The sequence below is a fragment of the Genypterus blacodes genome, unplaced genomic scaffold (genome assembly GCF_046128005.1).
Source record: "Genypterus blacodes isolate CSIRO-AG114 ecotype Tasmania unplaced genomic scaffold, CSIRO-AGI_Gbla_v1 ptg000111l_1, whole genome shotgun sequence".
Lineage (NCBI taxonomy): Eukaryota > Metazoa > Chordata > Actinopteri > Ophidiiformes > Ophidiidae > Genypterus > Genypterus blacodes.
Window position 1 is genome coordinate 5,054,931 of NW_027466915.1, and position 16,711 is coordinate 5,071,641.

At 40.5% G+C, this 16,711-nt stretch overlaps 2 protein-coding genes across 4 annotated transcripts; one reads left to right on the forward strand and one right to left on the reverse strand.

Moving 5' to 3' along the window:
• Positions 1 to 493: 493 nt before the first annotated feature.
• On the reverse strand, positions 494 to 3,147 carry alkbh4 (alkB homolog 4, lysine demthylase). Its single transcript, XM_076161253.1, has 3 exons — positions 2,682 to 3,147; positions 1,607 to 1,795; positions 494 to 1,131 (listed from the first exon to the last, which is right to left on the reverse strand). Exons 1-3 carry the CDS (start codon positions 2,796 to 2,798, stop codon positions 610 to 612), a joined length of 828 nt encoding a protein of 275 aa, XP_076017368.1. The 5' UTR covers positions 2,799 to 3,147; the 3' UTR covers positions 494 to 609.
• A 76-nt stretch (positions 3,148 to 3,223) lies between these two features.
• lrwd1 (leucine-rich repeats and WD repeat domain containing 1) lies at positions 3,224 to 16,218 on the forward strand. Of its 3 annotated transcripts, none has more exons than XM_076161246.1 (16): positions 3,224 to 3,285; positions 4,318 to 4,403; positions 5,353 to 5,587; positions 5,948 to 6,067; positions 7,052 to 7,198; positions 7,503 to 7,598; positions 8,323 to 8,664; positions 8,775 to 8,895; positions 9,272 to 9,378; positions 9,625 to 9,835; positions 10,287 to 10,359; positions 10,482 to 10,625; positions 11,112 to 11,215; positions 12,123 to 12,284; positions 13,485 to 13,594; positions 14,264 to 16,218. In XM_076161246.1, the coding sequence occupies exons 2-16, from the start codon at positions 4,324 to 4,326 to the stop codon at positions 14,417 to 14,419; spliced, it is 2,208 nt and encodes a 735-aa protein (XP_076017361.1). In that variant the 5' UTR covers positions 3,224 to 3,285; positions 4,318 to 4,323; the 3' UTR covers positions 14,420 to 16,218. The 3 variants fall into 3 exon arrangements, with proteins under 3 accessions (XP_076017361.1, XP_076017363.1, XP_076017364.1); XM_076161248.1 differs by having other exon boundaries at positions 8,778 to 8,895; XM_076161249.1 differs by having other exon boundaries at positions 3,229 to 3,290.
• The last annotated feature ends 493 nt before the right edge of the window (positions 16,219 to 16,711 follow it).

Sequence of the window (16,711 nt, forward strand, 5' to 3'; positions counted from 1 at the left end):
TATCTTTTTTAAATAAAATAAATACTTATTAGATACAATTAGTTTTCTAGTGTTTTTTTCTAACAGACAAATTTTACACATAGATATATATTTATCTAATGGGATATCTCTACTTTTATGGATGGATTGAAGTTTTTTTTGTTGTTCAAATTGAAACCCCTCTGGATTAAGAATTAGAACCTACTGCTTTTAACCATATTCTAAACTTTCTTCCTTCCATTATAATTGTACCTTGTCTTATGTCTACATATACTTGAATGAATGACATGAATCAAATGATAATTGACAATTTGAAGTTGGAATTAATTCCATTGAGAAAGGCGGTGATTAAATCAAACAATAAATGTCTGGATGCAATTTATTGTATTTCATTTAAATATATAAAAGTGTGTGCTTTTGCCAATATTAATATCATTCAAAAAATATAAGTAATGTAGTTATTTGTCGTAATTAAATAAAGGCTTGTGTGATAGTGTCTTTTAGCCTTAACACAAACCAGTCACACGATACATTTCTCAAAACAAATTGAACAATATTTTTTCAAATTAAAACAATATGTGCAGCAATAGTGGACACCTTCATCAAATGGTAACAATCTCTACTGCATTGTCAGATTGGCGTCCCTTGGAAGCTCAAAGCAATGTCCATCAACTGAGCTCCCAGCTCAGCCTGCTGTCCTCCAGGTAGGAACTCCGCAGACAGCTCTCTGTACGTACTGCAGACTCTGCGTGCACAAACATCCTTCCGGTGGATGGCATGTTTCCATCTAAGCCGCGCCGCTCCATATAACACCACTACAGACCTGCGAGGAAGATGCACAGCTACCTGAACTTCATCTGTCAGTCCAAGCTCAGGAAGACCCTTTTCAAGCGACATAGTGAGTGTAGTATCTGATAACATGTTGATAGTGACCAGGCGTTCTCCCCACAGCCAGGAGTCATCTAGGTGTGGATCAATAGCAGAGCCTCTCTGGGGCTGGTAGTCCAGATTGCACTGCTCTACTGGCTGGAAGCCAGACAGTGTTGGCTCTTCCTGCATCCTGAGCATCAAGTCTCGGCTCAAAGCAGGCAGGCCATTGAAGCCGCCAAGACGCACTTTCTGTTTCTTGAAATTCACCTTAGGGCCAAAGTCCTGCAATGATATAAAGGCAAGCTTTTTCAATATCATGTAAATATTATATTAGTGTTAATATTCATGGAATACTTATACAAAAAAATTAACTATATATATAATTAAGTCATCCCTGCACTCAGTGAAGGTGAAGACAAGGACCTTCCAATTTCCAGGAGAAAAAATTATAGTTAATCATTTTCCCAAAACATGACAGGCCTGGAAAACACCATTTTTAAAATGGAAAATTCCATTTGTTTTCCTGGACTTATATTGCCATTAACCCCGCCAATCAAAGCCAGTCAATCAAACCGTTCCCAAAGATTGAGACCTTGTGATATCTGTCCACAAGGCCTTGACAATTTGTACATGGGAAATGTGACCAGACCAAATACAACAAAGAACTTCAAGGCAAACATCGGGTGTGTTTGCACTCTTAAACTAGCATGGTCATACTGCATGTGTACACAGACTACATGAAGGAACTTCACATAACCTGTTTCCTTCGACCAGACTGGGACTGGCTCCACACATCTTGGTCCATCTTTTTAATGAGCTCCATCTCCTCCTCTTCTGATATGAAGTTCTCCCACAGAAAAACACCAGGGAATGGGAACGATGCAGACTCTGCATCTTTGCAAATGGCTTGTTTCAACTCGGGTTGATAGAGGAATTGATGCACAACCTATAATGACAAAAGAATATGATGATGTAAACAGCTTGTAAACAGATTGTTTCCAATGAAAATTAACAAAAACTTCTTTTTGACCTATCTCATACTCCCAATGTCAAATAAATCCTGGCTTAGTAATGGATATTTTGGCTTTTAGATCAGTCGATGGATCATCAACTAAAATCTTTATTAACCTAAAACTTATTTCCCCTACATTTATACCCAACAACATTGTTCTTCTGGAGCTCTCTCTCTTAACTTTTAAATCATAATCTGCTGGTCCGACATATTGAGTTGAGCAAAAATAGTAATAGCCATTTCTCACTGAAGTCTAATGAATGAAAACCAGAATTACACAATATACCAAGTACTCACTGACCAGCACTTTAACCTTTACAAACACTGTAGAACTTCAATTTCAAAACTTTATAATATAAAGTACGGATGCCACATGCAATGCCATCCTTTTTTCATTCATCTCAGACATCATGCAATGTTAAACGGAAGAAATCACGCATAACTTTCTCCAATGGCACAATGAAGAAGATATCAAGATACCGTTTGATAGGTTCAGTATAATCCAAAGTGAAACTGCATCGCTATTTTACGAGTGTTGAGTTTCTCGCATTTTTCGTTTCGTATGTACCAACTAAATGGAATGACCTGTGCGGGCACCCGTAGGATAATGTGCGACATACAGGGCCGCACCAAACGATACAAACCTGCAGGAATATATAACGGAAGAATACAATACAATTTTATAGTCCTGCGCTGTGATAAATTGACTGCAGCCCACCCAAAACGTGTTAACACTTAATCCTATACACAGGATATTACACAGTATACACGATCTCACCGGGCACGTTGCAGTTGAGATTTGTGATCTGGAATTAATTACCTGTACTTCGTTTGCAACTAGACTTGCGTTTCCCTCCAGGTTCTCGCACAGCAGACACTGTCTGATGCCTTTACAACCACACGGAGGAGCATCGCCCCTTCTGTTAGGCGCAAGCATGGTGAGTGTGCGTCCTTTGTCATTTCCGGCAGACTAGGTGCTATTACTAGCGCATTGCTGCCACCCATCGGAGTTTCATTACATTTTATTTATTTTAGATATTATTGTCCAGTGTCTAAAATATACTATTGATTGATGATGCCTTGCTTTTCTGTCTTGAGAGTATTTTCATAGTAGACTTTCGTCTTATTCACTGCCTTCAAAATGCACACAATCCTCTAACAATCACATTCCTACCACAAATACGACAACAAGACGGGCAGACCAGAAGTCCGCGGCGAATTCAACGTTAAAGATTTTAGGCCAAGCCTTGTAGTTACGAGTGGGGTTCTGTGCCCTCGACTATTCGGTAAAGTTCATGCAAAAATTGAGATCGGAAGTATCTCAGTCTCTGTCACATGATCAAATACAAACCACGCCCACTGGAGGCGTAGGCGGAAGCAGCATTCTGCCGCGAAGGTTCAGACTCAGAGCCAGAGAGAGAGAAGTACGGTGAGTTTATTTGTGCATACCGATGATTGAGTTCTGTGTTTAATATGATCAGGCGGTGTGGTGAAACAGCGTGTAGCGTGACCGACTTTAACAGAGAAACACGGCAGTTTAAGTGTTTTAAATTAGATTAAAACGTACCGGTAGTTGAGAGCTAAACGGCAAACACGCGTATCCGTTCCTCCAAAACGCCTTCTCGTCAAAGCATGGGGACAATGAGCTGTTCTGAACTCGCTTTACTCTGCGAAACGGAGTTCGTCCGGTAAATTTCGAACTTGGGTAGTACATTACATTACGGTCATATAGCAGACGCTTTTATCCAAAGCGACTTCCAGTAAGTGCGTTCAACATAGGTAGATAAAAGAACTTCAGGTCACAAGAAATTGTAAGTGCATTTCCTTCCAAAACCAACAGCTAAGAGCATAACTAGAGCTAGATTAGAAGTGCAATAAGTTAGGTACCAAGACGAATGAGAAAAAAAGGACAAATTAGAAAACAAATAAGAACAAATAAGTGCGTCAGAAGAGCTAGGACAACATAGGTGGTGTCCTAAGTGGGCGGATCCTGTGTAGTGTAGTGAGTAGAAAACTACTGTTGTTATCTACCTTGTAAATTGAAATCCAGACCCAGATATTGCCAAAGCGTCATGTTACAATTATTCTGAAATATATTGAGATTGTTATTTCATGTCATGAGATGCCTTTGTTTGCTGAAAACGAATAGTCACCTTGTTTGTGTTATTATTCAACAAGAAATAACTACATTCCCTGAAATCAAACGAACCGCTCCTACTGTCAAAATCAAATCCATTTGAACATATTGAAATGAAATGCAATGTCTTAAATAGATTAACAATGGAAATTGTTTCAGCATAAAACACCGTCTATTACAGTTTAATCAAACACATTCTCATTATCAATGAATTAAAATAAAGAACAAAGGCTGGTTTTAACTAATGCTTAAGAACTACATCCAGTAGCATCATTGTGGCTGCTTCTCCAATACTCTTTTTTATCCTCTTTTCCTTTAGGAGACAATGGTGAAACTAACAGAGGAACTCTTATTGGAGAAAGGTTCTCCAAAAGCAAACAAACTGGAGCAAATTGTCACACTAAAGTGAGTTGTGGTTTCCTTTTTTATTGTTTTGTTGGTAATGTGTCTCTGGCTCCTCTGCACCCAGAACATATGAATGCTCTCATGTCATCCTCTGTGCAAAAGACTTTAATATGAACAGAGAGAGGCACAGGAAGCCCCTTTATTTGATATGATCTCGCTGGCCAAATATAATTACACTGCGGGCCTGAGTTTGTCGCCCCTGCTGTAGATGGTGGACTAATGGTGGGTTAACCTTTTCGGCGCTCCTGGTGATTTTCTGTCTTCACACATGCAAATACGTCCTGGGATAATGCTGTCTTGCATCTTTTGCGCCTAGCCAAGGCTGTGCCGTGTTAGACGGGGCAAGGGACAGTCCAGCGTACAGCTGTAATGCAACAGCATGATGCCCACTGCCACAAAATCAACAGGAGAAGAAGAAACGTGGCGATGGCGTTTTAGTTCAGTGCCGTTGTTCTTAGAATGTGTTCGCTCTTGTGTTGCTGCAAGAGTTAAACAATGGAACAGTCAGAGGTCTGTGTCTGACAAGGGTCACGGCTTTCTCTGTTGATATGTTAATCTCAAGTCGTTTCACTTGAATTTTCAGTCAGCAGGCGTTGATGTGGATCAGTTGTGAGCTCTGTGACTTGATATCTAAACACATTCTCACACCCAATAACCCTTAAAAAGGAATTCTACATTTTCTTATTACTCTTTGGATGACTTGGGCAGCTGTATTCCAATTTGGATCCCAGGTTGATGCAGTTTAAAGGTCTGGACAGTTATTTTTCAGCCTAATGGAGGCACTGAAATAACTTCACATCTACAATTGGGCATGACGCTTTTATTAAGCACAATGTTCATATGAGGTTTAGATACAACATAAGCAAAGGTTTAGTCCGGAGAGAACAACAAGAGTAAGTGCCTAGAGGCTCAATTCTAGTAGACACACTGACTCATTGACTCTGCTCAGTCTGTCTAGGCTGCAGCTGAAATGCCAGGACTTGCCGGTGCAGCTTCTTTCCCGCCTTCAGTCCTTGGAGCGCTTGGATCTGTCTGGTAACAACTTGCAGGAGTTTCCCCAAAGCCTACAGCTGCATAGGCTTCGATATCTGGATCTCAGTGACAACCAAATGGAAGATGTGACCACCCTGAGCTCCCTGAACAGCCTTGAAGAACTCAAGCTGGAGGACAACATTTATATCACTGTAAGGGCTGTTTATTTCTCTCTGGAATGATGTTTCTTTGGCCATTTTCATGTAGAATCTGCACTGGAGTTCCACTTTTTGTTACATTGTATCTTTCTTTAATTTGGGCTGGTTGGTTTGACACTGCATCAAAGGAGGTGTACCAAACGGTGAGGCGTTTGAAGTGGGTATAGGCTTTTACATTGCCCGATACAATAGTTAGAGGTCATCTAAATGTTCAATGCCCCTTAACGATGTCTAGAAACGGGGTCAGTTTATGATCCTTCATTCTGATTTATGTCAGCCAAATAGCTGTCTTGATGTTCATGCATAATGTTAATAATGTTAATGTACATTGCTAAAGTTGTGTATCTTCATCAGGTGAGTGATAACTATAAAGTCATGGTGCTGTTGCCCAACCTGAGGATTTACAATGGCAAAAACATCAGCACAGCTGCCAACCACATACGCTATGTCTACAGCGAGAACCTGAGGAAAAGGGTAAGTAGCTGATTGGATGTTTCACTCTTCTACTGTTGGTTCACATTCATGTTTGTAATGGTGCCCCCCCCCCCCACACTGCTGGTGAATATCAAACAATCATTACGTGTTCTCTTAATATAATAACTTAATAACTCTTATCGGTGGTAAAATACAAACTACAATGCCTGGCCAAAAAAAAACACCAAAAAAAAAAAAGGTCACACACTCTAATATTTTGTTGATTGATTGATGATGATTGATGATGATTGATGATGATTGATTGATGATGGGGGAGTCAGACCACTGCGCAAAGCCTTCTCCAGCACATCCCAAAGATTCTCAACGGGGTTAAGGTCTGGACTATGTGGTGGCCAATCCATGTGTGAAAATGATGTCTCATGCTCCCTGAACCACTCTTTCACAATGTGAGCCCGATGAATCCTGGCATTGTCATCTTGGAATATGCCTGTGCCATCAGGGAAGAAAAAATCCATTGATGGAATAATCTGGTCATTCAGTATATTCAGGTTTTTTGGCCAGGCAGTGTATATTAGTTTGGGGTAAAAAGAATTGAACAAATAGAGAAAGTGAGGGGCAGATGCTGAATGAAGGACAGTGTGGCATGAATTCTGATCTCACCATTCTTGCACAAGTGTCATGAGCCACTGACATATGTGGTGCTCCATCTGTGTGCATATGAGTCATGTGGGCACTATTAACATTCTACAGCCTCTCGAAAACAACTGCTTCTAAAACAGATTGTAACATAGAACTGCCATGTTATCTAGATACAGATGGGTCAAGTTTTCATGTAAAGTGTAAATGCTTGCTGGGCGCATTGTGAGTCAAGTAGTGTGAGGTGTAAACACATGCACACATGTGATGACACATTAAGGCTGAAAGCCGAGGGGTTTCTAAAATGTTACTGGTTGAATAAATTGTGCAGATGTGGGATCGTGCAGTCTTTTTTGCAGCTGATGATTTATCTTTTTGTTTCATTAGATCATCATGGTTTGGGAGAAAAGCTTCTCCCTGCCAGATCTCATCACGCCAGAGAAAATGACCGCCTTGGAGAAGAAGTTTGTCAGTGCTGCGCGTGAGCAGGTGAAATATGGACCCAGTTCAATCGGCGACTTCACCAAATGGAGGGTAGGTTTACCATCTGTGCGAGATTATAGGCAGTCGATCATGTCCCCTCCCATTCCTCTTTAGACAGACAGACAAACAGATATAACCATAACAAATCTCAAAAACCTGTGCTGTACAATTCCTATATCTAAATGAAAGAAGTTTATTATTTTAAGAGAGTTTGAGATTAAAGTGTGTGTGTGTGTGTGTGTGTGTGTGTGTGTGTGTGTGTGTGTGTGTGTGTGTGTGTGTGTGTGTGTGTGTGTGTGTGTGTGTGTGTGTGTGTGTGTGTGTGTGTGTGTGTGTGTGTGTGTGTGTGTGTTAGGTTGAGATCATGGCAAGCGAGTATCTGCGCTCTCTGAGAGGAGAAGAAGAGACAGAAATGGAATCCAAAGAACCCATCGACACAAAGGAGAGGAGTGTAAGATTCCAGTACATTCACTGCTTTAGGACTCACTGTGCAAACTCAGGAGAAGACTCACATGCATTTTGACCAGTCTTCATGTTGTAGAAAAGAATAGATACTTTATTTTTGTCACATCACATGCATTTCCACAATATTACCACACGTAATTTGAAATTCTTCTTCTACCCCTCTTACATATCACAAACACATGCATTACAGAGGGGGTGCAGGGCAGCCATGATACGGAGCCCATGGATCCATAGTGCTCTGTGAAAAATATCACTTGTCTGAAGTGCCTTCTACTGATGAAATATGATTTTGGAAAAAGCTTTGAGCCCAACAAATACCAACATTGACCACAGCGTGACACGCTACTTCACAAGTCAATCTTTTGTAATGTTCCGAGGTGAAAGGAGTTATGGGAAGAGGCTTTTTTTTTTTTCAACAAACCCCATTTTTAGATTAAAATTGATAGAGATCCATGATGTTATTTGAAGTGGATTTAGGCATGGAAGCATCCTGTGCATGTATTCCCTCACCTTGTGTAGTCCTTCTCATAAACATGACTAATCAGTGACTCATGGATTTTAGGCTAATATGTATAACACACTACGACAGTTTCTTGCCTTAATCACCACACAGATGAAAATGAGTCCGTTGTGCATATAATAAACTGATACTGCTTCTATGTGATACTGTTAGTCCTTGATGTTAATAAGAATTTGCTCTAATTCTGCAGGTCACCATGTCAACAAAGAGGAAGCAAGCTGCATCAGCGTTTGACCACAGCAACCAAAAGCCTCGCAAAAAAACTTGTACAGATGTCCCAGCTTCCCCAACTGATCAATCTAGCTGCCTGCGGCTAAGACCTCAGACAGTAAAGCAGACTGACGCGCCCAGGATGAGCCCCCGGAAGAGACCCTTGCCCCCCACTACCCCCACCAGAGTACAGACAACCAGGACGGGTTCTAAATGCGACGGGCCGCTTCCTACCCCGAGCGATGAGGTCTCGCAAAAAAAGGCAAAACTGTCAGGACACATGAACGTGCTACCCAAAATGACGAGCAGCAACAGGACTTCGGTAGGGTGTTTGGTAAAGCCTTACTTCATGTTGTATTTGCAAAGTAAAAATGTCCATCTATGCACCACGCTTCTCTCTGTTCTCCTCATCCTGTTTGTCCTTCCGTCCAGCAGCCTGTGTGCCTGAAGCCCCTCCATGTCCTCCAATGCCACAGCAAACAGGACAGCTCTGAGGACTTCTCCACTCAGCTGTGGGCCTGTGCTTTCCAGCCACAGCCAGACCATTGCACAGGTACTGCTGAGCATCTTCACAAAGACGCATCACTCACTTTCCTCAGTGTCTGCATGTTGTGCTCCGGACAGTCTTTGTATATAAACCCTGCACCTCGCATAAAAGAGTCATGTTAATAGTTGATGATTGCCGGCATCAGGGACAAGTTTGGAGGAGCATGGTGTTGGCGTTGTCTGTCTGGTTGGTCAAACATCTTGTTCATATCGCAGATAGTCCACTGCCATCTGCGACATGAAAGCAGATGCATCAATCAAACTACCAAGGAAGATCGGTTAAAAACAAACTGTCTAGTAGTATTTTTCTCTGATGTGATTACTTTGAAATTTCAGAATATATAAATCAAATAAATTCCTCTTTACTGTTTCTCCCCTATCAGATGCAGCTGGTGGAAGCCGGTTGGTGGCCACATGTGGAGGAGACTCTCTCTGTGTGATTGATTGTGAAACTGGCATGGTGATGAAGAAATACAAAGTTCCTGGGGAGGTGTGTGTCATTTCTTTATATAGAATGATGTTTAATTGCTCAAGTTTATTTAAAAAAAGTCAGTGACCTGAAGCACATTAACATCTTCTGAAAATAATAGAAGTTTGTAAAAACCTGATGAAATTTTGAAGGCAGATCACTAATCATGTTCAAACATTGACTATAAGCTGGTGTGTGTGTGTGTGTGTGTGTGTGTGTGTGTGTGTGTGTGTGTGTGTGCGCGCGTGTGTGCGTGTGCGTGTGTAGGAGTTCTTCTCCCTGGCATGGTCCACAGTGTTGATGTCCAGGGGAGGCAAAGCCACAGCTCAACACTGCAGTATCCTTGCTGCTGGTGGGAAGAAGGGGGTCGTCAAACTCATCCACCCAAGAAACAACACAGCCTTTGCCAATTTCCGAGCCAGCCAAAAAGCCCTCTCAGTCCTCCACTTCAATCCTCGCCAGGGCAACTTCCTCTTCAGTGAGTCACTTTTTTAAATAGAACAACCACTTTGATCTAGTTGATGTTACCTAAATCCTCCTTCAAACTGAATTAAGTTTATTCGGACTGACCCCTCTAGGTTGTAAGGCCGCGTCTCCAAACAATCAGAACAGTGGTGCTCAAAAATAACACACTACTGGCTTTGTCTACATAGTTTCAGCTAATTTTAAAGTTGTAGGATGTCGTAGCACATGTCGTGTTATGGGTAGGGCTCTGAAAGGGCCATTTCAAGGGGTGGGGCAAGGGCAGGAAGGAGGAGCAGGGGATGCTGGGAGGCTATTCATCTGTAGAGGCTTTGAGGAGGACCTGTGGCAGAGGGATTTACTTTTTACTGTGGAACATGTGTTCTTAGTAAATGTATGATGTTTGACTTGACGATGATGTGTGTGTGGTCTCAGCATTTGACCTACCGTTTGTGTCCCCTTTGTAGCGGGTTCATATGACAACAAGATAGTAATGTGGGACATTGGTGGAGTGGACAGCAAATACAACATTAACGTTCTGTGAGTATCTGTGTGAGCTTGTGCAAGTTTACTATGTACCTGTATAGGTGTGTGAGTGTAGGAACCACACTGAATTTGTATGTACACAATATCTGAAAGTGTTAACCTCTTTGTGCTTCCAGTCAACTGCTGGTTTTGGAGATGACTGGCACCCCTCTGCACATCTGCCTCCCCCCTGCCGCCCCCAGCACACATCTCCTGGCTGCCACTGAGGACGGCTTGCGCTGCTACAACACACAGCTCGATGCCAACAACTCCACAAAGAGGTGTGTGTTTGTGTCCGAGAGATCTTTTATTTACTCTTTTGGTCTATGGGACTTGTTTACTTTCATTTTTATTTGCTTCCTTTAGTGCTGAAATGTATGTAGAGACATTGGAATGTAAGGTATATATAAACTTTTTAAAATCCCCTTCAAACAAGGGAAATGTTTTGCTGTTACCAAGGACGATTGAATGGTGACAGGTCACACTCCCAATATTTTTATTCACAGAATGTTTGGTCCTGTCTTGTTGCTTTGCTTCCCGACTGTTCTTCTATTCCAGTAAATAGGTTTAACAATCAGAAGACCAGCCAGTTTAATTGATTGGCAATTCGTCAGTCTGCATGTTGCTTTTGGCTGATTGTACATTTTATTTGTACTATTTGGCTGTATTTTATTGCATATGCCGAGCCCTGGCACTTGGTCACATGATAACACAGTACTCCTGACATAACATTGTTTCCAATGCACACTGTTCTGTTCTCATGCCAGGTCTGAGGAAATGGAGATAACTTTTCCCATATACAAGAAAGAAGACGGTGATCATTGCTATCGCACCATAGATGGCCTAAACTTTCTCACTGATGACATAGTGGGTAAGTCATGGCCCTTAGCTTTATTTGTGATCAGTAGGGCTAAGGACTGAACTCTTATATTTCTGTTATCATGTTAAGAAACCAGCCAGTGACGTTTGGATTGATTGTAATCATTCTTTGAATTTTTGCATCATGAAGCAGCTGTTCACAACTATGTTCCCAAAAATATATTTCTTACTGCCTTTGGTCTTATTTCAAACCACTTAAGTTCCAGTGCACACTTGATCATTGACAAGTGTATAGCGTAATACACAAATAGACTTGATTTGTACTTTAATTTGTAGCCTATCAGACCGGCCTCCTACTGATGTGCATTGGCTTCATTTAAAATGTCATGGTAATAATATTACAATGATAATATTTCAACCAATGAGAAAGCTTCTAAATGTTTGGATATTGAACGAGATTTTCGTCTCACTTGTGCATGTGTGATACAGTAGAGGTTCTTAGTGACAATATATGAGGCAATGAAGGTCACATTGAAAATGGTCCTTGGTTTTAATAATTAGACGTTGCGACCAATATGTTTTTGAGTCATACAAAAGCCTTAAGGGGCTTAAAACTCAGAGGGGAATAAGGCGTGTCCATACTGAGCCATGCTTAACCGACCTGCTGAAAGTCTTGGCCCTGCTTCAAATTAGGGCTGAAATGTGCTGTTGCTGCCGATGTTGACCATTGCTTCAGGTCTGTGCCGATGTCGTGGGGTACCGATTGGCTCTCATCGATACTGAGAACAGGATGGTTGGCGCATATTTAGAGCTTGCCTTGTACGGCTCCATGTAGTCTAGAAGGGATTTACAGAGGATGGCAAAACTAAATAATGATTTATTTGATTTCAAATGAGAAATAAATAGCTTTTCTGCATTTAAGCATTAACAAGATAACTTTCTTCCAATCTCTGCTGTAGCATCTAAGAGCCACATGCAAGGTTCCATTTACCTGTGGAGCTGGAGCAGGACTAAGGCTCAGCTCCGTGGCAGGAAGAGCAGGGCTCTGTGTGCTGTGCTGCTGGCTGAGCTACAGTGGGCTCAGACTGACGTTCCCTACCTTGCTCTCAAGACTTGCCCAAGTAAGTTTACAGATACTAGCCACACGTTTTCTTTCAGTGAAAAAAATATCAACCTAAAACTAATTTTTTCATATTGCTTTAACATGAGATCACTACGTGGATACACTGATGTAAGGTCTTTACTCCTTCCAATGGAACCATGGTTACATTGCAAACAGATCATAATGTGTTCTTAGTGCAGTTGCGCTTTGCATCAAGATACATTCGGTCGGTATGGTTCAAGTGGTAAAGCGGGCAGAAGGTTCCCTGTTCGATTCGGGGCTCCTCCTAGAGAGCCTGTCAAAGTGTTGTGGTGCAAAACACTAAACCCCTAACTGTTCTTGATGTTTAGGTCATCAACTACATGAATGGGTGAATGTAAGGTCATTGTGCTTACAATATAATATAACTTGTATAACTCTATAAAGCGCTTTATATTATATTATCTTTGCTTATCAGGATTTATTGATACATATTTCATTGTATTGCAAGGTGTACATGGGACCAACATGCATGCTGTACATTCACAAAACCTCTCAGCCTTTGCTGATATTTATTTATATTAATATTATACTTAAAATGCAAACATGACATAACATATTTGTGGGGCGGCAGTAACTCAGTTCATAGGGGCTTGATGACCGTAGAGGCGCCGGTTCGAGTCCCATATAAACCAAGAAAGCGGACTGGCAGCTAGAGAGTTTCAATTTGCCTCTAGTGCACTGTCGAGGTGCCCTTGAGCAAGGCACCGAACCCAAATCAGTTCTCTGGGTTTTGTGTATTAGACCCAGACGGTCAGTCAGTATATTGATTATGAATGTAACCTTATGTCGACCCTATAATTCTTATAGTATTTATTATTGATAGATGTATATTTTACATCTTACAACTGTGTTTTTATTTACGACTGTTTGTTGTGTTTTCATATATTCTAGTGTGTTTAACTGTAGTGCTGCTGTGACAGAACAATTTCCCAGTTTGAGATCAATAAAGTATATCCATCTATCTTGAACCGGCGACTCTTCGGTGACTAAGTCATCTGTCTCCGTATGTTAACCCTGTGATAGCCTGGTGACCTGTCTAGGGTGAACCCAAGCTCTTGCCCAGTCACTGCTGGGATAGGCTCTGGCACCACTGTGACCCTGAAGAGGGTAAGTGGGACTAGACATTGGCATGGATGGGTCAGTATTTTTAATGTGTATGTGTTGGTTCTCTCCTCAGGGCAAAGTTACGTAGTGTGTGGCGATGACAGAGGCAGACTGTGGACCTATCATGTGCCTAACCTCCTAAGCAGCAGTGTCCAGATTGATGAAGCCATTTCCCCTACTGAGGTATCACAAATACAACTACAATCCTCGTTTCTTGACATTGACATTGTTTTACATCCTCTATACGGACAAGTGCTCCCATTGTCCAACTTTAGCCCTTTTTTTCACTGCACAAACCTTTTCTGGTATATAGCAACTTGGGGGGGGGGGACTATATTCAATCTTTGTAGATTAGTTTTCTCAAGTATGTAAACAATGATTTCCTGATAAAATATAGCCAACATAATACATTTTTTACAACTAAAATGTTTGAGCATTAGTGGTGAATTTTCAGTCTTGATCTGAGTCTTGATTGAAGATAAGGCAATATACTCTTCAAATGTCCTGAAGGAAGCAGACCACACATCACACACTACTGATTCATATGATACAATGTTATTTGGTGTCTGTTGCGAAAGGTTCCCCGTGTACATTTAAAAGGCCTCCAAATTTTGGTGAGTGAGGCAAAAATTGCTCCAGGAGAAAACGGATAAAGATCTCTTTTCAACAGCGTTGGTTTCCAACACTGGTAGAATCTTGGATAGATTCAGAATTGATGCATGAGTTAACGCAAATGGTACAGCGCCTGTCTGGCCATTTCTATTCTCCAATCATTACTAATAAGTATACTCTTCCCCAATGATGTCACTTGTGTTTTGTTGTCCTCACCACTCAGACCCTTTTGGTTCACAGGTGTTGGAGTGGCCAAACCCAGTGAGGAAGCACCATGGCCAGGTGGAGGGTCCCTCCATCAACACTGTGGCAATGGACTCTGAGCTTCGCTACCTGGTGGCCCTCAGTGACAATAATATGGTGGTAGTGTGGAAGAGAATGAATGAGTCCCACTGATCAACAAAGTCATTTATCTCATATTTTCATTTTCTTGGATTTTTTCTAACCTGTCTTCAATTATGCTTTACTTGTTTGTTTTTAAGAATAATTCATCATGGAGCAGTATCGTATCATAATGCATTGTTAAAAATGCAGCCAGTTACTGTCAGAAACCCTCAGCATGAAGAGTAACTTGATTAACTCGAATTATTAAAGGAATGTATCTGTTTTGTAGCAAACCTTGCTCCTCGGGTTAGAACAAGTTTCAAGTTTATTTATCATGTGTATAGCTCACACATATAACATATTTATCATGTGTATAGCTCACACATAGAACATAGTATAGTATGTACTATATAGTGTAAATTCTAGAACATACATGAAAACAGTAATCACAGTAAAGGTCTCACTATTCATCCTATGAAGAGAGCTTACAATTTCGTTTAGTGTTCAACAACCTGGATCACAGCTGCACAAACTTCCAGGCTAGCCCTCACGCAATGGGAGCTGTGATTAGTCTGGTTACTCTGATAATACAGCATTATAAGCGCGACAGTAGGCTAGAGCGGAGGTTATTGGTCCCACTGCCATCTCCCTTCTTGCTAAAATCTTGCTTACAGCCCCTACACCTGCACCTTAGGTGGCTTGACTTTTAGATACAAGGTGTCTGTACTTAAGTTAATGATGGCTACCTCTTAAAAATGTATCAGTTGTTATAGTTCTGGGGATACCATTTAAACACCAATTATACTTTTATTAAGGAAATGTTTATTTCAGGGGGCCAAATTAAAAACCACTTGTAAATCTGATCTAGGCACACATTGTCTACCAAGTTTACTTGAAAGAACACTTTCTATGCTCAAGTTAAGACTAAAAGAAACCACTTAAACTACAGATGACATGCTTTATGCAGCGAATGCAAAAGCAAATGGCAAAAGTCAGTAAATTGTGGAATTAAATACAAGTGGGTCCTTTGCTGAATTCATGGCTCTCATTCGAGGTGTCAAAGTCCTCTTCAGCTGTTGTTTGGATGTCAGAGGTTTGACTGAGATAAGTATTTTAGTGGCTGAACTAATATTCTTAAAGGCATTGGTTGTTTTTAATATATTTTCCATTGTAAATATTGTGTGCGAGTATGTTTATTGATCTCGGCTGCTGGTTCAGTTTCTGAAGGTGTTTTCCTGCTGTGTGTCTGTATTCACGTTCATCTGAAGCAAAAACACTTGAGATGCATACTACAGCAGGTCTGTGTGGACGGTTTTCATTTATGAAACAAATCACAACCAAGAAGCCTCCTGAGACTAATTGCAGGAGATTAATTAATATTTGCACACATTTAAAACATTTAAAGATTAAAAGAGGGTCTTAATTTTCCATGACTACATTAACAGAAGAATTAAGGGAAGACAAACAATATCTAGGCATGATGATGCCTAAAAATTAATCTGATCATTCTGTACGATTTGCTGGCTCATCAGTGAGTCTTTGTAATACACTGGAACAGTTTTGTTTGCTTGTAAAACATTCTATGCCAATTGTTGCAAGGCTATTTGTGTGTTGAAAAGCCATTAAAAGCCGCTTAACTTCACAACTATAAGTTTTGTTTGAATGTCAAATGTTTAAAATTTTGAAACTGAAACAAAGTAATTTTGACAAAAAAAAATTCTATGATTTACTCAATCTTATTGGAATTCCACCTCAACACGTACATGACATTGAATCATGTCCAGGTCCACAGTACAAAGAAGGATTTTTTCTTTTTTTTTTTTTTTAGAAAAGGTTTAAGAATTATATAAAATATTTTACCCAACTGTATCCTGTAAATACAGGTACCATATGGATATTATAATTAGGAATTAAAGGAACCGATGGGAATGTGACACTTTCAACTGTTACACTCCATAAAATGCATTTGGAGAAAAATTGTATTAAGAGTAGCAGAATATTTACTTACCACTATTATGTAACAGTAAGAAACAAACAAATGTAATCACATTTGTTTATGTTTTTCTTTGGAATAAAATTCCTGCACCTGTTTGAAGAGGAACATTCTCATGCAAACTTTAAATCCAGACTAACTACACACCTTTTTTCACAACACTTTGAATGTGACTAAACTGCTGATAAACAGAATATGAACTGTGTGTCAACACTACTGTGCCATGTTCTCACAACCTCCAGTGGCCTTGGCTTCCTGCTGTTTTAATTTCAATCTGCTTCTACCTCATATTGCCTTTTTCACTCAGGGTCTACGAAAAAAGTTAAACAACAATAATATTAATACAACCTTCTTTTCTTCTTTCTTTCTCT

Bases quoted from the DNA above. Each gene is read 5' to 3' on its own strand.
- alkbh4 (XM_076161253.1), bottom strand. From the start codon at position 2,798: ATGCTTGCGCCTAACAGAAGGGGCGATGCTCCTCCGTGTGGTTGTAAA. The intron at 1,796-2,681 runs GTAATTAATTCC...TTGTCATTATAG, and splicing joins TAGTTGCAAACGAAGTACAG to GTTGTGCATCAATTCCTCTA. The intron at 1,132-1,606 runs GTTATGTGAAGT...ATATCATTGCAG, and splicing joins AGTCTGGTCGAAGGAAACAG to GACTTTGGCCCTAAGGTGAA.
- lrwd1 (XM_076161246.1), top strand. From the start codon at position 4,324: ATGGTGAAACTAACAGAGGAACTCTTATTGGAGAAAGGTTCTCCAAAA. The intron at 8,896-9,271 runs GTACTGCTGAGC...CTCCCCTATCAG, and splicing joins ACAGCCAGACCATTGCACAG to ATGCAGCTGGTGGAAGCCGG. The intron at 10,626-11,111 runs GTGTGTGTTTGT...TTCTCATGCCAG, and splicing joins GCCAACAACTCCACAAAGAG to GTCTGAGGAAATGGAGATAA.